Below are 27,053 nucleotides of genomic sequence, written 5' to 3' on the forward strand. Positions count from 1 at the left end.
GATTCTTGTGGCCCAATAGAGAGTGGAAAGATGACATTACATGGGCTTCACAGAGATGGAGGGGTAAACACATCATCAACATGTCTTATAGAGCACTACTTGCAGCATATGTATACCACATTTGGAAGGAAAGAAACCTGAGACGATTCGATCACACCGAGAGGACGCCTACTACCATAGCATTACTGATCATTGAGGACATTAGACAGCGAATCCATAGCATCCCACTATCTAGATCAGTCAGTACACGTGCTTTATTTCGATTATGGCGAATCCCTTGGCCTGTCGAGGGATAAACCATTTGGGGACCATATTGTTGTACCAATTTTACTCAATGAAACTTACTTTTACAAAAAAAAAAAAAAAATTGGCTAAGTATAATAATAACTACAAGTTAGTATAAAAGGGAAATAAACTTGCCTTAATAAAATCGTGCAAAAGAGCTTACTTTTGAACGTTGTCAGAATTCGACGAAACATGACCCAACCGTCGATCTAGACCCAAGAATTTGTGGGGTAAATTTGCTAAGCGTAATATTACCTACAAGTTAGTATAAAAGGAAAACAAACTTGCTTTAATAAAACCGTACAAAACAGCTAAATTTTGAACGTTCTCAGAATTCGACGAAACTTAACCCAACCGTAGGTCTAGACCCAAGAATTTGTGTGCTTAATTTTGTAAGCGTAATAATACCTACAAGTTAGTGTAAAAGGAAAACAAATTTGCTTTAGTAAAATTGTGCAAAACAACTAACTTTTGAACGTTCTCAGAATTCGACGAAACTTTTACCCAAACGTAGATCTAGACCCAAGCATATGTGTTGTATATTGGCAAAGCATAATAATAACTGCAAGTTAGTATAAAAGGGAAACAAACTTGCTTTAATAAAACTGTGCAAAACAACTATATTTTGAATGTTTTCAGAATTCGATGAAACTTGACCCAAACGTTGGTCTAGACCAAAGGATTTGTGTGGTAAATTTGGTAAGCGTAATAATAACTATAAGTTTGTATAAAAGTAAAACAAACTTATTTTAATAAAACCGTGCAAAATAGCTATATTTTGAACGTTTTTAGAATTCGACGAAACTTGATCCAAGCGTTGGTCTAGACCAAAGAATTTCTGTGGTAAATTTACTAAGCGTAATAATAACTACAAGTTTGTATAAAAGGAAAACAAACTTGCTTTAATAAACCGTGCAAAACAGCTATATTTTGAATATTTTCAGAATTCGACGAAACTTAACCCATATACAAAATTGCTTTATAAAAACCGTGCAAAACAGCTATATTTTGAATGTTTTTAGAATTCGACGAAACTTGACCCAATCGTTGGTCTAGACCAAATAATTTGAGTGGTAAAATTTTCTAAGTGTAATAATAACTACAAGTTTGAATAAAAGGGAAACAAACTTGCTCTTATAAAACCATGCAAAACAGCCAAATATTGAATATTCTATGAATTTGACGAAACTTGACCCAAACGTTGGTCTAGACCCAAGAATTTGTGTGGTAGATTTGCTAACCGTGATAATAACTACAAGTTTGTATAAATGGGTAACAAACTTGCTATAATAAAATCGTGCAAAACAACTAAATTTTGAACGTTCTCAGAATTCGATGAAACTTGACCCAAATGTCGGTCTAGACCAAACAATTTGTGTGGTAAGTTTGCTAAGCATAATATTTACTACAAGTTTGTATAAACGGGAAACAAACTAGATTTGATAAAACTGTGCAAAACAGCTATATTTTGAACGTTTTCAGAATTCGACGAAACTTGACCCAAACGTTGGTCTACACCAAAGAATTTGTGTGGTAAATTTGCTAAGCATAATAATAACTACAAGTTTGTATTAAAAAGGAAACAAACTTGCTTTAATAAAACTGTGCAAAACAACTATATTTTGAACGTTTTCAGAATTCGACGAAACTTGACCCAAACGTTGGTCTAGACCAAAGGATTTATGTGGTAAATTTGCTAAGCGTAATAATAACTACAAGTTTGTATAAAAGGAAAACAAACTTGTTTTAATAAAAGCGTGCAAAACAGCTATATTTTGAGCGTTTTTAGAATTCGACGAAACTTGATCCAAATGTTGGTCTAGACCAAAGAATTTCTGTGGTAAATTTGCTAAGCGTAATAATAACTACAAGTTTGTATAAAAGGAAAACAAACTTGCTTTAATAAACCGTGCAAAACAGCTATATTTTGAATATTTTCAGAATTCGACGAAACTTAACCCAAACAGCTATAAAAGGAAAACAAACTTGCTTTAATAAACCGTGCAAAACAGCTATATTTTGAATATTTTCAGAATTCGACGAAACTTAACCCAAACGTTGGTCTAGACCAAAGAATTTTTGTGGTAAATTTGCTAAGGGTAATAATAACTACAAGTTTGTATAAGAGGGAAACAAACTTGTTTTAATAAAACCGTGCAAAACAGCTATATTAGAGGGGCCAGAGGGCTTCAACAATGTAATCTCTATCGCCATACCTGTTCGTGCTTGTGATGGAAGTCCTACACTTGGGTTTTCTACAGTTGATTAACCAGGACGAATTATTTTCCTTCCATTGGAAGTGTGATACAGCCAGGGTTTTTCAGTTGGGATTTGCTGATGATTTGTTGCTATTCTGTCGTGCTGATATGGACTCTATTGGAGTATTTAAGACAGGATTGGATTGCTTTGCTGAATGGTCAGGGCTCAGGCTGAATGTGCAGAAAAGCCATCTTATTATCTCACGTTCAGCACAAGGATTACGCGAAGAGATGCTGACAGCACTCGGGTTTCAAGAGGGAGTCTTAGCGATGAGGTATTTGGGGCTACCTCTATTATCTTCTCGATTAACGATTGCTGATTGTCGTCCATTATTGCTGAAAATTGATAAACGTATTGCGAGTTGGGAGGGTATGGTTATTTCATATGCTGGTAGGGTACAAATTATAAAATCTCTACTCATGTCGCTGAGTTTATATTGGGCTTCGGCGTTCATCCTGCCAAAGAAACACTACAAGAAAAACAGGTATCAGAGACAGAAATTTCCGTCTTTGAAAGTAGGATTTCCGTCTCTAAAGCAAATTAGCGACGGAAAAATCCGTCGCCGAAGTCCGTGGCTGGAAGCCCCGTGGCTAAACTATTAGTGACGGAAACATTCTGTCTCTAATTCTGAGACGGAAAATTCCGTAGCTAATTCCGTCGACAAAGGAGAAGAAAGTTGAAGTGTAATCCGTCTCTGATTTCCGTAGGCAATCCGTCTCTGATTCCGTCGATAAATAAAAGAACTTTCCGTCTCTAATCCGTCTCTAAAGGTAAAGTATTTGTTTGCTATTTTCCGTCTCTAAAACGCAGAAAATGTTCCGTCTCTAAAACATTACAAATTTCCGTCTCTAATTCGGCCTCTAATTTTTCAAATTTTTCGTCTCAAATTCGTCTCTAATTTTTTTTGTTTTTTTTTTTGGATATATTTTTTAATTTCTGTACCCAAATTAATATCCTGGTCATATATCATCAAATACATTCCATCAATACCAAAAATTTGAATTTCCCAAACAAGAACAACAAATATTAACAAAAAAGATACTCATAATACAACAACACTAATATAATTGATGTCATCATTCAAATACTACCAAATAATATCAATGTCTGCACTTACAAGTCAACAAACATAAGTCAAAGTACAACCGAAAGCAACATACACTAAGTCATAAACAACGAATAGAAAAAATAAACTAATTATCTTTCCTGGAATGTTGTTGCTCCTGTTGTCCAGACCCACCAGCAAATTAATGGTTTGTGTATCCCACATCTTGAATTAGTTTTCGAACTAATTCTTGTAGGTCTGCCTCCCTCTTCCGAGCCTCTTCCTCCCTCTTTCGAGCTTCTTCAAGAGCACTTTCAAAAAACTTTCTATTTTCTTCTTCTCGTCTTGAAAATTCCTCCACAGCTTTTATTAACTCATTAATCTTTTGGTCAGATGCTTTAACAGTAGAACTAACTGAACTTGAACTTGTAGATGAGGAGCTACATCCAAATCCATATAAGCGTCCTTTATAAGGACCTCCAGTGATATCATACCAAGTTGAGATATCGAAAGAAGACTGTGAAGAAACATCAGTACAACCCGTTTTTGCAAGGTATTCTTCCTGTAAAAGTACATTAGATACAAAGGAAGTGATTGTGCGTCCAACTCTGAAACTTGACCCAAACGCAGAAACAAAATTTGTAGATCAGTAGGAATACTCAAAAAAATTCTCTCTCTAAAAAAATGCTCTCTTCACTAGCACACACTAACACACCAACAAACGCACACACTAATGCAATGTCCATGCAAACTCCGACCGGTGACTTGGGAGACGGAGAGGACGGTCAGGCCGATGAAGGGGCAGTGGGGGAGAGTGGTGGTTGCCGGCAGAGAGACGGCGGTGGTGGAAATTCGGCAAAAAACCAGATCTCGCGCAAGGAAGATGAAGGGACGGAGTTTTCAAATGTAGCGATTCTCGTCGGTGTTTCGATGGGAAATGGACGGGAAGGAAGCATGGAGGATAGTGGTAACGTTTCTGTGCTGGAAAAACGAAGGTTGAGTGTTGTTACAGGTTCAAAAATGGCGCCGCCATTTTTAGGGTTTTTGGAACCTGAAACGTCGTTGCCTGAAAAGTCGTCGGAATCTGATGTTTTCCAAGGCATCGTTAGGGGTGTAGGAGAATCACCCATGGAGAAAGATGCAACCTTGCAGCTATTGGAAGGAAAAAAAAATTAGGGTTTGGAAGCTCCAAAGGCACCGTCAATGGAGGACGCGATTCTTCTTTGCCGGTGACAGAGTTTAACTTTGAGGAATTTCTGAAGCTAGCCAACCGTGTTGTCGATGGAGATGAAGCCTCCATGGCTGCCCTCAAAAAACTCCAGAAACGATGGAAAGACAAGTATGGTAAGGGCGATTCAAAAATGGAAGCAGCAGCGGCGAAACTTCGCCCGTTATTGCGCTGCTCTGTACCTGTTTCGCTGACCAGAAATCAAACGGGGGAGATCCACCTTCCACCAGAAAATAGGACTGCAGTTCCTGGTTTCGCGAAGAAGACAACAGATCGAGTTTCCGGCGACTGTGCAGCTTGGAAAGCAAACGCGACGATGGACAAACGGGCTGAGGAGAAAGCTGTCGTTTTTCCGGCCAGTTCGCCGGCGAACGGGCTGGATGAAGCTGGTGATGATGTGTCAATGGATGCAGGTGATGTGGCGCTGTGTGGAGGTGATGTGGATGATTACATGGAGGATGACATGTATGATGATGTCACTGATGATGCTGTCAATGATGATGTCATTGCTGATTATGTTGAGATCACTAATGACATCACTACTGATGTCACTCCTGACATCACTGCTGATGTCAATGCTGACATCACACTTGGTCAAAAAGTTGAAAAAACAAGCCTTCTAATTCAACAACCGGTTGCCATTCCTACGGAATTATTTGTCGGGAATATTCCATTACACGCATATTCATCAAGAACAGTTGATGACAAAATTGCCCAAGCATTCAATAACTCAACTCGTAAGACACTTTCCTATATAGCTCCTACGGTACAAAACGGAAAAGTGATTGTGCGTCCAACATTGAAAATTGTTCGGGATGGTTCCAAAAGATGGAAATCTACGGCAGTCGGATACTTTTTGGGGAAAAGGCCGTATTACTACAACTTGAAGGAATATGCGCATTCGGTTTGGCCGGCATTACATGAGGTTACGGCGACAGTAAATGGTTTTTATTTTTTCCAATTCAAAACAGTTATCGACATGGAGGAAGTAATAGAAGGGGGCCCGTGGCTATTCCAAGGACAGCCGATTGTACTGCAAAAGTGGGAACCGGGTATGGCTATGAGAAAGCTTAAGCATACATAGGTGCCCGTCTGGATTAGACTTCGCCACCTTCCAATGGAATATTGGACGACGGAAGGATTGAGTACTGTTGCAAGTGGAGTGGGTAAACCTCTATCCAGATGCGATAACGAGAGCATGCACGAGACTGGACTTCGCTCGTGTTTGCGTGATGATTGATGTTGCACATGAGTTGAAAAAACATATCATTATCATGACACCGGATGAAGAAGGAGGTGAAACACCGTGTAAGGTGGACATTGAATATGAATGGCTCCCCCCAAAATGCACAGGCTGCATTACATTGGGACACACGACGAAGGATTGTTCACTGAACAAAACCCAGAAACAATTGAAGCCACCGGTTACGATATACGTGCCAAAAGTTAACGTCACCACCACTACCGCACCTGAAAAGAGACATGGTGCAAGGAATTCAAAACGTATGAATGCTGCTGTACAAGAACAAGGGGCAGACACCGAGCATGCTGAACACAACATTCCCAAACACAGCGATAAGGGTAAGGTAATAGTTATATATAATGCCTTTGATGCTTTGCATTTAATTGACGACGCAGATAAGCCTACTGGGGGTCCTAACACAAGCAGCCCCGTTAACATTGATCCATGTTGAACATAGCTATGTGGAATGTCCGTGGGCTGAATAAACGAGACCATCAACTCGCGTTGAAGGACCTTGTCTCTGAATACAGGTTACACTTCCTGGGCATTCTCGAAACTCGTGTGTGCTTGAATAATGTTATGCATATTCAATCTTCTTTACTTCCGCAATGGAAATGGTTTGTAGACTATACTTATGTTGGTAATCGTATTTGGTTAGCCTGGGATGAGAATGTTGTTGATGTCCATATATTAGATTTGGGAGATCAGTTTATTCACTATCGGGTTACTAATATGGTTGTCAATGAACCTGTTATTATCACTGTTGTTTATGGTGCATTTGAGGTGATTGACCGACGGAATCTGTGGATTACACTGGGAACACTCGCTCAGCAATGCTCTGATGTCCCGTGGATGGTGGGAGGGGACTTTAACGCAGTACGTGACCTAAACGAGGTATGTGGCATTTCAGGAGACATAAGGATGGCCACTGAAGAATTTAATGCCGGTATTCTAGAGGCGGGGCTCCTTCCACTGCCTTGCAAGGTGAATGGTTCACATGGCATAATTGCAGCTCATCCACGCGGAGTTTATGGAAGCGATTGGACCGAATTCTTATTAATGATCGTTGGTTGGCACGGTTCCCTACCTCATCCTATCACAGCCTCACACCACGGACATCTGACCACTCTCCACTTGTGTTACATGGGGATACACAGCAACATAATGGAGGTATGTTTCGCTTCGACAACTATCTTACCCGATCACCTGAGTTTATCCCCAATGTGCAGAACATTTGGCATCATGAGATTGTTGGTGTACCGATGTTTGCTGTGACACGTAAATTGAAGGCTCTCAAACCAATCTTCAGACTACAGAGGAGAAATAAGGGGGATTTGACACTGAATGTCCAACTAGCCAAAGATTTTCTTGATGAGGCACAACAGTTGGTGAGCTCGGATAGACAAAATGAGCTATATTTACTTTTGGAGCATTGTTGTCGAATCGTTTATGCTAAAGCGGCAAAACTCGAACAAATTATGCTGCAACAGAGAGCCAAGATGCAGTGGATAAAAGAAGGAGACCAATGTTCCCGGGTTTTCTTTCTTAAAATTGCACAGAGACGAGTAATGAGAAGAATCTTACAGATCAATGATGAGAATGGTAACACACACACGGATCTAGGGGAGGTCGCCCATGAGTTTGTCTCATACTATCAGAACCTCTTAGGAGGTACCAGAAGATGGCTGTCAATGGATATTCGTTATCTTAGACCGTGGGAAAGGCACTGTATCACTGATGAGGAAGCTAATCAATTACTCCTTCCACTCCGGCGGATGATGTGAAGCAAGCAGTGTTTGATATTGCTGATGACAAGGCACCGGGACCTGATGGTTACTCGTCAGGGTTTTTCAAAGCGGCTTGGCCTGTGGTGGGGGAAGAAGTTACGAGGGCGGTACTAGAATTCTTTACTATCGGAAAACTTCTGAAGCAGATCAACTCCACGATCTTGGCTCTGATCCCAAAGGTACATACTCCTATGTCGGTTAATGATTTTAGACCAATTTTATGCTGCAATGTTTTATACAAGATCATTGCGAAACTACTTGTCCAAAAAATTAGTGTGCTGCTGGACAAGATAGTTAGCCCCTGTCAGACAGCTTTTATTCCGGGAAGAAGCATTGGGGACAACATTATGTTAGCCCAGGAATTATTCTCGAGATATAACCAGATGCGCCTACCCCCGAGATGCGCACTTAAAGTGGATATCAGGAAGGCCTATGATACGGTGGAGTGGGACTTCCTGTTAGCAGTTTTGCAGTTGTTCGGGTTTCCACCTACATTTACAAGGTGGATTGAGGAGTGTGTTTCCATAACATCATTCTCGATTGGGCTCAATGGAAAACCTCATGGGTTCTTTTCTGGAGCGAGAGGACTACGATAGGGAGACCCACTTTCTCCTTATCTGTTTGTTCTTGTTATGGAAGCTTTACATCTGGGATTCTTACAACAAATTGAACAGGACGTCCAATTCACTTATCATTGGAAGTGTGAGAGCTCTAAGGTTTTTCAGATGGGATTTGCAGATGACCTCTTCTTATTGTGCAGAGCTGACTTAGACTCCATCAGAGTCTTCAAGGAGGGATTGGACTGGTTTGCGGAGTTGTCAGGTCTTCGGTTGAATGTTCAAAAAACTCACTTAATCATTTCACGTTCGGCTCAAAATTTGAAGGACCAGATGTTGGAGATCTTGGGCTTTCAGGAGGGCCACCTTCCAATGAGGTATCTAGGTCTTCCCTTAATCTCGTCTAGGTCGTCCATCTCTGATTGCCAACCGCTTATCTCAAAAATTGATGCATGTATTAATGGATGGGAAGGGATTTCATTATCATATGCTGGGCGGGTAGAAATCATCAAATCTGTGCTCTCAGCATTGAGTTTATATTGGGCTTCTGCATTCATATTACCTAAGAAAGTCATCAATGAAATCGAGAAGAGGTTGAGGAATTTCCTATGGAAGGGTACGACGTCTAGTGGTTACGCCAAGGTAGCCTGGAAAGATGTGTGTCAACCGATGGATGAGGGGGGACTTGGGTTCAAGGACATCTCCACCTTGAATCGCGCATTAATGAGCAAGAAACTATGTGATGTTATCCAGTGTGACAGGACATCCATATGGGTTCAGTGGCTCTACCAAGAACGATTACGTGAAAGATCGATTTGGACTATCCGTGAACATGGAGGTTCTTGGGGATGGCGGAAAATACTCAGGCTTCGTCCTTTCCTTCGCTCTATCGTGGATTACCAAATTGGAAATGGAGATAGATTCTTTGTTTGGCAGGACCCGTGGCATCACTTGGGTCCACTTATCGAGCGGTTCCCTCAAGGTCCTCGCCATCTTAGACTTGAAGAATCAGCAAAACTCAGTTCGATGATTTCAGCAGGAGAATGGCAATGGCCTACCATCACAGACTTTGAATGTTTGGAGATCACACATAACCTACCGCTTATTTTTGGAGGTGAGGATCGGGTGGTGTGGAGATGTGACGCAGGGCAACCTACTACTCAGGCCCTCTACCGATTATTTGATCACTCTGAGCCGAAAGTAGGATGGGCTTCACTACTTTTGGGCTCCTTGAAGATTCCTCGTCATTCGTTCATCTTATGGCTCGCAATCCTTGGCAAACTACCTACCACGGACAAATCATGGCTATCTCACTGGGGGTGTGCATATTGTGCGATGAGGGAGCTACGGAATCTCATCCACATTTATTCTTCCGATGCAGATTTAGTCGTCAGTGCCTTTATGAGATTCGCAGAAGGATTCGCTTTCACTGGCCCAATAGAGATTGGGCAACAGATATTGAATGGGCGACACGGAAATGGAGAGGTAAGCACATTATTAATAGCTTACCGTACACTACTTGCATCGTGTGTCTACCACATATGGAGGGAGAGGAACTTGAGGAGATTTGAACATACTGAGCGGATACAGGCCACTTTGAGTACCCTAATCATCGATGACGTCAGGCAGAGGATTCTTAGTGTTGATTTAGCAGCGTCAGTCAGTACACGAGCATTGTATAGATTATGACGTATCCCTTGGGTAGAGGGAGAAACCATTTGATGATCACATGTTGTACTGTACCATTACTCTTTATTAATGAAATTTACATTTACCAAAATACTCCAATTCTATAATTTCTTTCAAAATTCCATAATAATCCACTTCATATTCATTGTAGGTACCCCCCAAAACACATACACCATAATTTGATGTTGCTTTAGAATGCCCGTACTCCAAAGTGTGGAACTTGAATCCATTCACAAAGTATCCTTTATAGCAAGAAACACGTCGACTGGGACCATAAGCCAACTTTTTTATGAGGTCGTCAACTTCGTTACGGGTATCTCGAATATAAGAAAAAAAAATTATAAAATAACATAATTTTCAATATGGTAATATATACATTGTTAGAAAGTAATCCATTACTTACATGAGCAAGTAGCCACCGAGAAAAATTTGTGTCCCGCAATGTTTCAAGTTCCATATCAGTTATTCTTGGAAATTGTTTTCTATTTTCTTCATCAAATTTCCTACAGAATTTGTGATGATCATATGTTAATTATAGACACAAGTCATAAGAAACATTTGTGAGGACATAATGCATGAGTTAGATCACTCACTGCAAGAATGGATCAATCTTCTCATAATTCATCAAGACATATCTATGTGCAGCCTTCATCTCATCCTCATCCAGATATCTAACTGCAATTCTAAAACCAAGTGGTCGTCCAGGATGTGTAGAAAATAGACTTTCACAAGAATCTATCATTCCTCCATCATCATTTCGTGGAACCTGATTTAATTTGGATTTTACATGTGGTTCAAAATATGAAGAGCAAAATGTTGAGACTTCTTCAATCATATACGCTTCAACAATTGATGCTTCAACTCGAGCTCGATTTCCAACCTTTTTCTTCAAATGGTATAGAAACCTAAAATTTGTTAAACTTTTAATTTACACAAGATAACTTATATTTTCTAATTATATAAGATAATTGAACTTAAAAAAATTACCTCTCAAATGGACACATCCATCGATACTGTACAGGTCCACCAACCTTAGCTTCATACGCAAGGTGAACTGGTAGATGTTCCATAGAATCAAATAAGCTTGGGGGAAAATTTTTCTCAAACTTACACAATATCTCAACAATGTCCTTCTCAAGTTTTTGCATGTGCTCCACACGCAATATAGTTGCGCATAGATCCTTAAAGAAACTGCTGAGTTCAGTCAGTGCTTCCCAAATAGGTTTCGATAGTAGATCTCTAAATGCAATTGGGAGTAATTTTTGCATGAACAAATGACAGTCATGACTCTTCATTCCATAAAATTTGCATTCCTCTTCATTCACACAACGAGCAATGTTTGAGGAATACCCATTAGGTAACTTTAATGATTTTACCCAAGAGCACAATTTTTTCTTCTGTGTTTTAGTTAAAGTATATGGTGCCTTGGGTTTGTAGATTTTTCCATTTGCACCTTCAAACAAATGCATCTCAGTACGACTACAATACAACTCCAAATCTTTTCGAGATCTGACATTATCTTTTGTTTTATCTTTAACGTCCATAATGGTGTTAAAGATATTATCAAAGACGTTTTTTTCGATATGCATGACATCCAGATTATGTCGGATAAGATTTGTGTGCCAATATGGTAACTCCCAGAATATGCTCCTTTTAACCCAATTATGTGTCCTGCCAAATCCATCAATTGGGTGTGTACCACCTGGTAGTTTTCCAAAGATGGTTTCAGGAAGCTTATCCACCCTTTGTCGCATGTCTTCTCCAGTTAAGCGCATAGGTGGAGAATCATTTTCATATTTTCCCTTCCGAAACATGTAGGCTTGTCTTCTATAAGGATGGTCAGGAGGCAAGAACTGAAGATGACAATCAAACCAACATGCCTTCCTTCCATAACGAAGTCTGAAAGATTTTGTCATTTCCATATAATAAGGACATGCCAACAACCCATGAGTGCTCCATCCAAATACCATCGCATTTGCAGGGAAATCACTGATCGTCCATAAAAGAGCAGCTCTCATGTTGAAATTTTGTTTTTTGCACACGTCATAAGCTTGCACCCCAATTGTCCATAATATTTTCAACTCATCTATTAATGGACGTAAAAATATATCAAGATTTTTTCCTAGACTTTTTGGGCCCGGTATAACCATATTCAGGAATAAGAAAGGCTTTTGCATGCACATCAATGGGGGAAGATTATATACAGCAATAATAACAGGCTAACAACTATAAGGAGTAATAGAATTCCCAAATGGACTGAAACCATCTGTGCATAACCCAAGGCGCACATTTCGTGCATTTGAGGCAAATGATGGATGAGTGCGATCGAAATGTTTCCATGCCTCTCCATGAGATGGATGTGCCATACTTTCCTGGCTCAAAGGATTATTTGCATGCCATGTCATGTGCTCACAGGTGTAGTTAGATGCATATAGCCTTTTGAGCCTAGGTATCAAAGGCAAATAACGCAACACCTTGAAAGGTACTTTTTTCCGTGATCCTGCCTTGATTGGCTTATGTCGAGGATGATAACATATAGGGCATTCTTGAAGGCCATTGTTCTCTTTGTAATACAATACACAATTGTTTACACAAGAATCAATTTTTTCGTAACCTAGACCAAGTTTACCTAGGTGTTTTTTGGTCGTGTAGAAGTTATCTGGCAACTTTTCATCTTCAGGCAGCATGCTTTTAATTGTTGACACAAGTCGATCATAGCAAGCTTCAGGTAAATTGTACTCTGATTTGATACTTAATAGTTGCGCCACAACAGAGAGTTTTGTGTGATTTTTGCAGCCATCCCATAATGGTTTGTCAGCATCTTTTAATAAGTTAAAAAACTTTTGTGCTTCTGGATTAGGCAATTGTTCAGCACACGTGAAGTTTGAGCTGAACTCATGGCCTATTGCATCCATCACCATTGTTCTATAACGAGACGTTTCTACCTGAGGAGCGGTTGAAGAACCCCCCACATCATCTCTTATGTTCAAGGATTCACCATGTGCGTACCAGATATTATAACCCCGAGTAAATCCATTTTTTACTATGTGTAAATGCGCATCACTTCGATTCAAAAATCTTATGTTGCCGCATTTACAGCATGGACATTTGATTTGTCCATTATTCAGAAATCGTGGATTATTAAAGGCAAAGTTCAAGAACTCCTGATCAACCCTTGTTACGAATTCATCTAAAAGAAACCCATTATCATCCAAGCGCCTCCACATCCAACTATGGTCAATATTCATTAGTCTGCAATTTTTAGAGAAAGGAGGCTAGATGAATTAACCATTATTTTGAAGATCAAGATTTTTTTTCTACTGATATAAGAAATAGGAATAAATGATCTCAGATTAGGCCTAATTATAACATTTAAATACATGTGTATTAAAGTATCTCAATCTTAATGAAGAATAAGATAGTCATTTAATGAAAGGTTTTATCATCATCAGTTCTAGATCTTCTTCACCAATTGCCCCACATACAGAAAAATGCAATCAAGAAACTCACAGGCCAACCCATCAACTAAATGGCCACCACGTTTCAGCATAAACCCCCAAAAACTATATTAGCTTAAGCTCAGAATTCACAGCAATTCGCTCCAACAACTAAAATAGGAAAGAAAAGAACGCTTAGAACCAAAAGAAATTGTATTCAAGAAATTTGCAAGTCGAAAAACTAAAAAAAGAACAAACTTTCCAGCTCTCTTCAGATCTTAGTATCACACAACCCGCGAACCAACACTGGTAATAAAGTTTCAGCCCAAAGCTTGCAGCACCAAGATTCTTCAACAAGCAAAAACCTGGCAACTAAAAACCGATTTTTCCTTAACGAAATTCAACTGTTTTGCCTCAAAATTAAGCATATACTAAGCCATTTATCCACTCAACCAGCACAAAGAGTGTTGTACTCCAGCTCCAAGCACAGATTTTCACACAAGACTAGAATTTTTCAGAAATTGCAGAAATTTTCCAGAAATTCCAGAAATTACAACATTAGATACAAAAATTTTCAAAAATTTTGCTAAAAACAAGATGCTAAAAACACATCCAAACCCAAAAAAAAAAAAGAAGAATAAGTAAAATGCAACAAAGAAATAAGGATTACCTGGAGAATCCGTACTCGTCGCCTTCCTCGTTGCCGATTTACCGTCCTTGTTCCCGTGAGTTTGGGGCTAGGGTTCTAAGAGATGGGTTTGTAGAAAAAATGAGAGGAGAAAGATGGAAGCCGTACTCGTCCCCGTCCTCGTTGTCGACCTGCTGTCCTTGTTGCCGTGAGTTTGGAGTTAGGGTTCTACGAGATGGATTTGGGGAAGAAATGAGAGAGGAGAAGGAATGGAAAAGAAACACAAGTGAGAAAGAAGGAGGAAGAAAAACGATAACAAGAGAGAGAAAGAGATGACTTTTTGATTTTTGACTTTTTGTATAATAATAATAATAATTATTATAATTATTATTATTATTATTACTGTTATTATTATTAGTATTTGTATTATTATTATTGTTACTATTATTATTATTATTGTTAGTATTACTATAAATTATTATTATTATTGTTATTATATTATTATTGTTGTTGTTATTATTATTATTGTTAGTATTATTATTATTATTATTATTATTATTATTATTATTATTATTATTTTAAATCATGAGATCGAATCATAAAATTTTTACATAGATATAGTTGAAATTAATATATGTTCACAATCTGCAAAATTTATATATTTATAAATGTTAGTATAACATTGATATAACTATCATCATATATTGTTGAACAACATAGATTAATCTGGCCATCAAAATTTAGATCAGACCGTTAGATATGATAAAACTTACAAAAAAATACATTTGGTAAAGTTTTAGACTTATTGGATATACGGATGTCGAGATATCGTACTCAAAACATAAGAGTAAACATTCAAGAAGGTGTATCGTTGAATCAGACCATGTGATTTTAAATCATACCGCCCGATATGATCTAATGGACATAGTCTTGTATATATTTAAATTTCGTATGAATCAGGTGCCCGAATTTTAAGATATCGTAATTATTGATTAAACTTTTTAATCTCATTATATAAAATAAAATAATAATTAGAATTATTCAACTATCATCATCATCATCATTATTATTGTTGTTGTTATTATTATTATTATTATTATTATTATTATTTTTAGATTAATTCATAGGAATTACTAAATTTTGACATAAATTTATAAATAATAAAAAATTATAAATGAATTACTTGTCAATTTAAGAAAAATAAAAAGTTTACTTTTAGTTTTATTATTATCCAAATATGATATTGATTAATAATCACAATATTATTATTCTCCAAATATGATATTGATTAATAATTATAATATATGGTCAATTTTGATTATAAAATTTATCAAATATTAAATATAAAATAATATATATAAAAAATTCAAAATAAAAATATATATAAAAAAATTAAAAAAATTAATAAAAAGTTTACTTTTAGTTTTATTGTAATTAATTAAAACTAAAAATACATTATAATTATACAAATATATATATTATCATGTCATATAATTACAACTTAATTATTATTACATAAATAAAAAAATTCTTATTTTTGTGTTTTAATATTTTAATAAATTAAAAAATTCCTATTTAGACCATGAGAGACGGAAATTTCCGTGCTAAATTAAAGAAAAAATTAGCTACGGAAACAGAGACGGAAATAACCAATTCTCAGCCATCTCGGTTTTTAAGCAATCATTTAACAGTATCAGAGACGGAAATAGAGACGAAATTTAGTGAAATTATAAATCCGTCTCTAAATCCGTCTCTAAAATAAAAGTTATTAATAATTTATCATAAATAAGAGTTCCATCTCTAAATCCGTCTCTGATAAAGACGGATTTTGTTCCGTCTCTAAATTTTGGTATCTGATACCCTGTTTTCTTGTAGTGAAAGTTACTAACGAAATTGAGAAGAGACTGCGTACTTCTTGTGCACGGGGGACAACAACCAGTGGTTATGCCAAGGTAGCCTGGAGAGATCTATGCCAGCCAAAGGATGAGGGAGGATTAGGATTCATGGATATTTCGATCTTGAATCGTGCATTAATGACTAAGAAACTCTGTGATATCATCTGGTGCGATAGGACCTCGATTTGGGTCGAGTGGCTATACAAGGGTCGATTACGAAACACATCCATCTGGACGATTCAATTGCATGGGGGTTCATGGGGTTGACGGAAAATCCTCCGTCTACGGGTTTTTCTCCGACCTATGGTGCAATATCATATCGGAGATGGGAAGAGATTCGATGAAACTTGACATAAATATCGGTCTAGATCAAAGAATTTATATGGTAAATTTGCTAAGGGTAATAATGACTACAAGTTTGTATAAAAGGGAAACAAACTTGCTTTAATAAAACCGTGCAAAACAGCTATATTTTGAACGTTGTCAGAATTCGACGAAACCTGACCCAGACGTTGGTCTAGACCAAAGAATTTGTGCGGTAAATTTGCTAAGCGTAATAATAACTACAAAAAATTTGTATAAAAGGGAAACAAACTTGCTCTTACAAAACCGTGCAAAACAGCTAAATATTGAACTTTCTATGAATTCGACGAAACTTGACCCAAATGTTGGTCTAGACCCAAGAATTTGTGTGGTAAATTTGCTAAGCATGATAATAACTACAAGTTTGTATAAATGGGTAACAGACTTGCTCTAAGAAAACCGTGCAAAACAACTAAATCTTGAACGTTCTCAGAATTCGACGAAATTTGACCCAAATGTCGGTCTAGACCAAAGAATTTATGTGGTAAATTTGCTATGGGTAATAATAACTACAAGTTTGTATAAAAGGGAAACAAACTTGCTTTAATAAAATCGTGCAAAACATCTATATTTTGAACGTTCTCAGAATTCGACGAAACTTGACACAAACGTTGGTCTAGACCCAAGAATATTTGTGTGTAAATTTGCTAAGCGTAATAATAAGTACAAGTTTGTATAAGAGGGAAACAAACTTGTTTTAATAAAACCGTACAAAACAGCTATATTTTGAACGTTTTCAGAATTCGACGAAACTTGACCCAAACGTTGGTCTAAATCAAAGAATTTGTGTGGTAAATTTGCTAAGGATAATAATAACTACAAATTTGTATAAAAGGGAAACAAACTTGCTTTAATAAAACCGTGCAAAACAGCTATATTTTGAACGTTCTCAGAATTCGACGAAACTTGACCCAAACGTTGGTCTAGACCAAAAAATTTGTGTGGTAAATTTGCTAAGCGTAATAATAACTACAAGTTTGTATAAGAGGGAGACAAACTTGTTTTAATAAAACCGTGCAAAACAGCTATATTTTGAACGTTTTTAGAATTCGACGAAACTTGACCCAAACGTTGGTCTAAACCAAAGAATTTGTGTGGTAAATCTGCTAATAGTAATAATAACTACAAGTTTGTATAAAAGGAAAACAAACTTCGGGAAAGGTAAGTTGCATTAAGTAAAAATAAAGAAAGAAAATAAAACAATTCGATCAACCAGCGGTGTTTCCCTTGACAGGCCAAGGGACACGCCTCAGTCTAAATAAAGCACGTGTACTGATCTATCTAGGCAAAATGATGCTATGCATTCGCTGTCTAGTATCCTCGACTATTACTAACGCTATGGTGGTAGGTGTTCATTCCGTGTGTTGAAGTTGTCTGAGATTGCTCTCCTTCCAAATGAGGTTAACACATGATGTAATGTCTGTATTTCAGTCTCCGGTCTCAGTATATGACCACAAGGTGTATCTTCTGCATCATCTAGCAATTAGAGCATCAAACCTATTATACACGACAATTGCCTTACCCTTTTCCTCACGACTCAACCTTCTTTCACGAGGACGCTTTCGTCCCTCTCTTTGGTTGTCCTCCTCTTGGGTCGGCGGCTCATGCTCTCGTTCCTTTCGCTGGTTGTCCACCCCTTGAGTCGGCGGTATTCTCTCTTGGTCTTCCCCGTGAGGAAGCTCTCGTCCCTCTCTCTGTTTGTCCATCCCTTGAGTCGGCTGCATGGGTGGTGGCCTTGCAGGTATCGTTTTAGGAACATAGACAAAGACTGGTGGTTTAGCTGGGTTGGACGGCTTGGTGAACGCACAACCTGTATATTTAGGAGGTAGCCACTCATATTCAACCTGTACATTCCCCTATGTCCATTGGTGACTTTCGACCTATTTCTTGTTGCAATGTCCTCTACAAGATTATTGCCAAACTTATAGTCAAAAGATTGAGTGTGGTATTGGACAAAGTCATTAGCCCTTGCCAAGCAGCATTCGTTCCTGGCAGAAGTGTCGGAGACAATATCATGCTAGCTCAGGAAATTTTCTCGGGATATAATCAGTCACGCCTACCTCCCAGATGTGCACACCACACCATCCTTCTTAGTGAGATTGAATGGAAAGCCACATGGATTCTTTTCGGGTGCAAGAGGACTTCGACAGGGGGATCCTCTATCGCCGTACCTTTTTGTCCTCGTCATGGAGGTGTTACACTTGGGATACCTACAGATGATTGACTAGGATGGGCACTTTTCTTTTCATTGGAAGTGTGATTCAGCTCAGATTTTTCAGCTGGGATTTGCTGATGACTTGTTGTTATTCTGCCGTGCGGATGTGGACTCTATTGGGGTCCTTAAGAGAGGGCTGGATCGATTTGCCGTTTGGTCGGGCCTTCGACTGAACATGCAGAAAAGTCATCTTATTATCTCGCGGTCAGCACATGGTTTACGTGAGGAGATGCTGGAAGCACTTGGATTCCAGGAGGGACTCTTGCCACTGAGGTACTTAGGTCTACCTTTATTAGCCACCAGATTAACTATTGCTGATTGTCAACCATTATTGGTGAAAATTGATAAACGTATTACTGGTTGGGAGGGTATGGCGCTTTCATATGCCGGTAGGGTACAAATTATTAAATCTGTACTCATGTCGTTGAGCTTAATTGGGCTTCAGCGTTCATTTTACCAAAGAGAGTTACGAACGAAATTGAGAAGAGGCTGCGAAACTTCTTATGGAAGGGCTCAACAAATAGTGGCTATGCTAAGGTAGCATGGAAAGAATTGTGTAGGCCGATGGACGAGGGAGGTCTTGGGTTCAAGGACATTACTACCTTGAATCGAACCTTAATGACTAAGAAACTCTGTGATATCATTCAGTGTGATCGAACCTCTATTTGGGTTGAATGGCTATACCATGACCGGTTACGAGACACTTCCATATGGACAATACAAGAGCATGGAGGTTCATGGAGTTGGAGGAAACTCCTACGACTGCGGATTTTTCTTCGCCCTATGGTGGACTACCAAATCGGAGATGGGCGGAAATTTCACCTTTGGCATGACCCGTGGCATTACCTCGGACCTCTTATTGAGACATTTCCACGTGGACCGAGGCTCCTTGGACTTGAGGAATCAGCAAAGCTCAGCACGGTGATTAGTGGAGGAGAATGGCAGTGGCCGCTTATTACGGATTTCGAGTGCTTGGAGATCACACATGTATTACCCACAATCCGTGGAGGAGATGACCGGACCGTATGGAGATTTGATCAGGGGCAACCCACAACACAGGCTCTCTACAGTTTATTTGATCCCCCAGGACCGAAAGTAGGTTGGGCTTCACTACTTTCGGGCTCGCTAAAGATTCCACGTCACTTATTCATCCTATGGCTTGCTATTCTTGGCAAGCTGCCTACGACAGACAAACCATGGTTATCTCACTTTGGCGATTGCATACTTTGTAACGAGGGGGCAACAGAGACACATTCACACCTCTTCTTCCAGTGCAGATTTAGCCAACAGTGTCTCACAGCAATCCGGAGAAAGATAAGATTTCACTGGCCCAATAGAGACTGGGCGAAACACATTGAGTGGGCTTCTCGTAGATGGAGGGGTAAGCACATCATCAACATAGCTTATCGAGCACTACTAGCATCTTCTGTTTACCACATTTGGAGGGAGAGAAACCTGAGACGTTTTGAGCAAAGAGAGAGGACTCCGAGCACCATGGCGCTATTGATAGTTGATGATGTCAGGCAACGGATCATAAGTATTTCATTAGCTAGTTCTGTCAGTACACGAGCTTTGTATAGACTATGGCGTATCCCTTGGCCTGTCGAGGGAGAAACCACCTGATGATCACTTTGTTGTACTGTACCATTTTTTACTTAATGAAAATTACATTTACCCAAAAAAAAAAAAAAATTGCATGGTATTTCTCCTCCTTCCTCTTTAGGCATCATGATAATAATATGCTTTAGTAAGTTGGAACTCACATCTAGCATCACGCATACACGCGCGAAGTCCAATCTCGTGCATGCTCTCGTGATCGCATCCGGATATAGGGGTCTGCCTATTCCACTCGCCACCGTGCTAAGACCTTCAACCGTCCACAGTTCAACCGGCAAATATCTCAATCTTATCCAAACTGGGACTTGTGTATGTTTGAGTTTTCGCATTGCCATTCCCGGTTCCCACTTTTGGAGTACAATCGGTTGCCCCTGGAACAACCACGGTCCTCCTTCAATTGCTTCTTCCATATATGCAATTGTCTTGAATTGGAAGAAGTAAAATCCATTTGAGGTGGCCTTAACCTCCCGTAAACCAAGCCAAGCTGACAAGGCGAACTTTTGGACATGATAAAAATATGGTCTCTTTCCCAGAAAGTAACCAACCGCAATGGATTCCCATCGCCTAGCTCCATTTTGTATAGATTCTATCGTACGTCGGACAATAATTTCATCATTTTGTATTGTAGGGGGGACGAATGAGAGAGTCTTACAAGATGAATTGTTGAACGATAAAACCGTGCAAAACAGCTAAATTTTGAACGTTCTCAGAATTCGACAAAACCTGACCCAAACGTTGGACTAGACCCAAGAATTTGTGTGGTAAATTTGCTAAGCGTAATAATAACTACAAGTTTGTATAAAAGGGAAACAAACTTGCTTTAATAAAACCGTGCAAAACAGCTAAATATTGAACTTTCTATGAATTCGACTAAACTTGACCCAAATGTTGGTCTAGACCCAAGAATTTGTGTGGTAAATTTGTTAAGCATGATAATAACTACAAGTTTGTATAAATGGGTAACAAACTTGCTCTAAGAAAACCGTGCAAAACAACTAAATTTTGAACGTTCTCAGAATTCGATGAAACTTGACCCAAATGTTGGTTTAGACCAAAGAATTTGTGTGGTAAATTTGCTAAGTGTAATAATAACTACAAGTTTGTATAAAGGGAAACAAATTTGCTTTAATAAAACCGTGCAAAACAGCTATATTTTGAATGTTTTCAGAATTCGACGAAACTTGACCCAAATGTTTGTCTAGACAAAAGAATTTGTGAGGTAAATTTGCTAAGTATAATAATAACTACAAGTTTGTATTAAAAGGAAACAAACTTGCTCGAATAAAACCTTGATAAACAGCCAAATTTTGAACGTTCTCATAATTCAACGAAACTTGACCCAAATGTTGGTCTGGAACCAAGAATTTGTGTGGTAAATTTGCTAATCATAATAATAACTACAACTTTTTATAAAAGGAAAACAAACTTGCATTAGTAAAACGGTGCAAAACAGCTAAAATTTGAACGATCTTAGAATTCAACGAAACTTGACCCAAACATTGGTCTAGACCAAAGAATTTGTGTGGTAAATTTTCTAATCGTAATAATAACTACAAGTTTGTATAAAGGGAAACAAACTTGCTTTAATAAAATCGTGCAAAACAGCTAAATTTCCAACATTCTCAGAATTCGACGAAACTTGACCCAAACATTGGTCTACACCCAAGAATTTATTTGGTAAACGTAATAATAACTACAAGTTTGTATAAAAGAGAAACAAACATGCTCTAATAAAACCGTGCAAAACAGCAAAATTTTGAACGTTTTCAGAATTCGACGAAACTTGACCCAAATGTTGGTCTAGACCCAAGAATCTATGAGGAAAATTTGATAAGCGTAATAATAATTACAAGTTTATATAAAAGGGAAATAAACTTGCTTTAATAACACGGTGCAAAACCGCTAAATTTTAAACGTTATCAGAATTTGACGAAACCTGACCCAAATGTTGGTATAGACCCAAGAATCTGTGTGGTGAATTTGCTAAGCGTAATAATAACTACAAGTTTGTATAAAAGGAAAACAAAGTTAGTTTAATAAAATCGTGCAAAACAGCTAAATTTTGAACGTTCTAATAATTCGACGAAACTTGACCTAACCGTTGGTCTAGACCCAAGAATTTGTATGGTTAATTTGCTAAGCATACTAATAACTACATGTTTGTATAAAAGGGAAACAAACTTGCTCTAATAGGCGGCCGACGACGCCCAAATGCACGGTGGGGGGAGGGAATGGGAGGGGGGAGGAAAGGTCACCGGGAGGAAGGGGGAGGGAGGGAAGAAGATATTGGGAGGCGGGGGGGTTATAATTGTTATTTTGAATTTTTTTTACAAATTATAATTATATATATTATAAACATATTTTAATAATTATAAATTATATATTATGAATTTAAATAATTATATATGAATAAGCCTAGTTTACCCATTGACTAGAAGGGGTATTTTAGTCATTCTTTTTAAAAAAATAGACTCAAATTGACCAGGGAGCGGTGTGATTATTTATTCGTAACATATGGGTGATTTTCTACATTAAAAATTTCATAGGGGGATTTTTGATATTTTGTTATATCACAGGGGTCAAAATGGATTTAACCTTATATTTTTATTTTTATAAGTGTAAAATTAAAATTTTATCAATATTTTTGGACAATTCCTAATGGATTAAGTGTGAAAGTTTGAATGGTGTGTGTAATTTTATAACTTTTTGGAAGAAAGTGTAATGTCTCATTTTTAAGTTAATGTTGCTTATTATTATGTGGTTAATTACTATGTAATTTATTAGACATAGGGGGTGTTTTGCCTATTTTCAAATCAGAAGGGGGGCTTTTGCTGAGTTTTTTAATCACATGGGGGTTTTATGCAATTTGGCCCAAATAATTACACTGTCTTTCCCTGAGATCTGGTATAATTACACGTGGATCTCCTGTGGTTTGGAAATTTACATTTAGTACTTATGAGGTTTGCTTCCATCTAATAAATTTACCTATCCGTCACTTAAGATTCATAAAAATTGCTGATATTTTTTTAAAAAAAGGATGACAATTCATATTTATGCCCAATTGACTTATTATTGACTTATTTCAAGTAAAATTATACTTTCTGACTAAACTAGAAAATATACTTCCTTACATGCATTAACATGTGAAGATGCAGGGTAGTTTGGCTATAAAAAGATTTGTTTAACCTGCAATAAGTTAATAATAAGTGAACTGGGGGTAATAATGGATTTTCATTCAATTTTTTATTCATATTAGCAAATTTTGTGAACTTTGAGTAACATAAACAAACTTTAGGAATACTAGATTTAATTTTTTTAAATTACATAAAATTTACGTGTAGTTACACCAAACCTTAAAAATGGGAGGTGTAACTATCCCATAAAATATATGTTATCACACATAACTTTGTATCAAACATTAAGAATGGCCAATGTAATTATCCCCATAAAATATATGTTATCACACTTATTTTGTGTATACATATATAACTAAAGATTTAGGCGTTATGCAATTATCGAGATAGTCACCCCAATAATTTATAGTGGTTTGCATGCAATTTTGTGAGGACTATGTTTTGAGGGTGTTTGCTTGTGGAATAATGCATTCGTTATGTTGAAAATTTAAATATGGTGTTTGGATTCATTTTTAAAGTGTTTTATTGTACTTGTGGAGATAAAAAGAGAAAATAGAAATAAATAAGTATATATTGGAAATAGTGTGTATGTGTTATCAGCTTATTATTGAAAATAAATTTAAAAAAATATTTTATTTTATAAATTTTATTTTTAAATTAAATTTTTTCAAAGTTAAAAATTATAAGCAATTTTGTATCATAAAATAATAAATATTAAACTGTTTTTTGGAAATACTCAAATTTTTATAATTTTAATAGACTCTATTACAATTAATTTTTTCTTCTCTCTCACATTCTCTATATTTATTTTTCTTACAAACTTTCATATTTTTAATAAACCAACAATTATAATTTTTTTCCCTTTTTTATCTGAACCCACATTTCTTTTTTCTCACATACTTCTTTCTTTATGAGGCAAATAATATAAATTAAACCTACAAAGTAAAATTCAGTCACACAATGGTCAGAATAGTTAGAACATTGATGATGGGCTTTCATAGTAAACCCCAACCAGTACCCCACGTTTAGGGTTTGAAAAATACATCATTTCATAAAAAAAAAAACAGAAAAGAAATTGAGAAAAATATATTTCATATTATTTTGTAAAAAAAATTATTTAATTACCTCTTTGCTCTTTATTCGCCATAGCAGTAAAAGCCAGAGTAGAGTAATGTTCGTTTAGTCTTCACAATAATAAGAAGGGAAAAGATCCTTTAAAATCATTCCTTCATTTATTCCCAATTTTCAAAAATCCTAAACCGCTATTTCTTCTTCTCCTCTCTGCTCTCTCTCTCTCAACTCACTGCTGCCACAATGACACCGGCGACGTCTTTGGATGAAGAAACTGCGAAGAAAGTCATTCGTCAGGTGATTTGCAAGACGTGTTTTTCTTTTTTTAGATGATGAACAATATTCATTGTGTTTGGATTTGTGTTTTAGTTTTTCTGTTTTGTGTTTTGAAACTAGAGAGAAAAAATAGAGATAAGTAATTGTGTGTTGAAAATAGATGATATGTTTGGATTTATGTTTTGGGGTAATTTAAAATATTTTAAAATAAGTGATGTAGGTTTGATGTTGGGATTTAAGAGACAAAAATTACTGTTCATTGTCAAATCATATATTTTTATATATAAATATGTATATATAAATATTTTATTTTAATGTGTATTTTTTGGAGACAAAAATTATTGTTTATTGTCAAATCATGTCTGTTTTATATTATGTATATAAATAAATGTAATATATATATATATATATTATCTATAGAAAATTGAAAAATAGAAAGACATACATATATTTGGTACAATAATATTAGAGATTTTCTTTGCTTCAACAAAAATATCAACATACACATATTTATTCACCAAAGTGAAAAAAATTGCACATCCCGATCTATCTTAATTGGCAACACTATTTTCCGTCTTCAACAACTTATATGTTTTATATTTAAAATATATCTGTAACTTAAAATTAATCCTAAAAAAACCAAGTTTTTCATACAAAATCGACTCTAGTTCAACAAACGTAGTACTATAATATATTTTCATAAATATAACTAAAGAGTGATCATAACTCACACAATCATATGAATCAATTTGTTGACCTCTAAAATAAATAACAATAGCAATATAGTTTTGCTATGCCATATTTTCACAACAAAATAATATATATATATATATATATATATATATAAACTTGAGTTAATAACATTTATAACAAAAACAACCAAATGTATAAATATAAAAAAAATTTAGTAAAAAGGAACTTAATATACTAGTTTTGATTGTAAAAATTCTCGATTGAAAATGTCAAATAAAATAAAATAAAATTTTGGGTCAAATGCACTTTCCACCCCTAAAGTATACATAAAATCGTCATATATACCCCTTTAAACTATAAAATATAACAAACTCCCTCATAATATGGACCAAAAACTTTATAACAAAAATACCCTTATTGTTTGCACCCTCTAAAAAATATGTTTATTATAGTCATCACCAAAAAACGTAATCTGAATTATTATAATTTTTATTTAAAATAAATATTATCCAAAATTTATAATTTTTGTAATTAGTATGAAAATTTGAATAAGCTCTATAAATTTTCAATTCATTTATTTTATATAATTTCTAAAAGATTTACATAATTTTTATTTTGTATTGTTATATATAGTGAACTTTTTTTCTAGAGGAATTGTCAACATCATCTAAAAAATTATTTTGAACATTTATATATACGTACTATAAAATATGCAAATCTATTGATATAATTAATCTATAATATTTTATTATTTTATGAGTGATGATATGCTATTTTTAAATATTTGTGCATGTAATTTAATATAAAAATATATAAGTTATATAATATTTTATTATTTTATGAGTGATGATATGCTATATTTTAAATATTTTTGCATGTAATTTAATATAAAAATATATAAGTTATATATAACATACTTTTTTATAAAATTAAATTGAGCTTGTAAATATTTTTCTTTGTAAAACATATTTTCATGAACTTGTAAATTTTTTTTCATGTATTATATAGTTTATATAAAGCTATACATTTTGGACAATTGAGTAAAAATTTTAAAATTACTAAAAGTAGTTTTGAGAGAGATTTTTTAGTTAAATATACTTAGGAAGTGAAAAATATAAAAATATATAAGTTATATATAACATACTTTTTTATAAAATTAAATTGAGCTTGTAAATATTTTTCTTTGTAAAACATATTTTCATGAACTTGTAAATTTTTTTTCATGTATTATATAGTTTATATAAAGCTATACATTTTGGACAATTGAGTAAAAATTTTAAAATTACTAAAAGTAGTTTTGAGAGAGATTTTTTAGTTAAATATACTTAGGAAGTGAAAAAAAAATATAAAAGCAATTTACAAAGTTAAAAATTATAAGCAATTTTGTATCATAAAATAATAAATATTAAACTATTTTTTGAAAATACTCAAATTTTTATAATTTTAATAAACTCTATTACAATTAATTTTTTCTTCTCTCCCACATTCTCTATATTTATTTTTCTTACAAACTTTCATATTTTTAATAAACCAACAATAATAATTTTTTTTCCTTTTTTATCTGAACTCACATTTCTTTTTTCTCACATACTTCTTTCTTTATGAGGCAAATAATATAAATTAAACCTACA

At 35.8% G+C, this 27,053-nt stretch overlaps 2 protein-coding genes across 3 annotated transcripts; both read right to left on the reverse strand.

Moving 5' to 3' along the window:
- Window positions 1–3,566: 3,566 nt before the first annotated feature.
- On the reverse strand, window positions 3,567–14,483 carry LOC110011978 (uncharacterized). Of its 2 annotated transcripts, none has more exons than XM_088880199.1 (5): window positions 14,201–14,483; window positions 11,081–13,895; window positions 10,687–10,998; window positions 10,497–10,596; window positions 3,567–4,151 (listed from the first exon to the last, which is right to left on the reverse strand). In XM_088880199.1, exons 2-5 carry the CDS (start codon window positions 12,274–12,276, stop codon window positions 3,792–3,794), a joined length of 1,968 nt encoding a protein of 655 aa, XP_088736325.1. In that variant the 5' UTR covers window positions 12,277–13,895; window positions 14,201–14,483; the 3' UTR covers window positions 3,567–3,791. The 2 variants fall into 2 exon arrangements, with proteins under 2 accessions (XP_088736325.1, XP_088736324.1); XM_088880198.1 differs by having other exon boundaries at window positions 11,081–13,902.
- LOC105162403 (uncharacterized) lies at window positions 12,313–13,341 on the reverse strand. The gene has a single exon (XM_011080398.2). The coding sequence runs from the start codon at window positions 13,339–13,341 to the stop codon at window positions 12,313–12,315; it is 1,029 nt and encodes a 342-aa protein (XP_011078700.2).
- Window positions 14,484–27,053: the final 12,570 nt, after the last annotated feature.

The sequence above is a fragment of the Sesamum indicum genome, linkage group LG5, assembly GCF_026168435.1.
Source record: "Sesamum indicum cultivar Baizhima isolate 11 linkage group LG5, ASM2616843v1, whole genome shotgun sequence".
In the NCBI taxonomy this organism is placed as follows: domain Eukaryota; kingdom Viridiplantae; phylum Streptophyta; class Magnoliopsida; order Lamiales; family Pedaliaceae; genus Sesamum; species Sesamum indicum.

Excerpts from the sequence above, each read along its gene's own strand:
- LOC110011978 (XM_088880199.1), bottom strand. The coding sequence starts at position 12,276 with ATGTGCATGCAAAAGCCTTTCTTATTCCTGAATATGGTTATACCGGGC. Across the intron at positions 10,999-11,080 it reads TGGATGTGTCCATTTGAGAG|GTTTCTATACCATTTGAAGA; the intron begins GTAATTTTTTTA and ends AACAAATTTTAG. Across the intron at positions 4,152-10,496 it reads CTCGGTGGCTACTTGCTCAT|GAAGAATACCTTGCAAAAAC; the intron begins GTAAGTAATGGA and ends GTACTTTTACAG.
- LOC105162403 (XM_011080398.2), bottom strand. The coding sequence starts at position 13,341 with ATGAATATTGACCATAGTTGGATGTGGAGGCGCTTGGATGATAATGGG.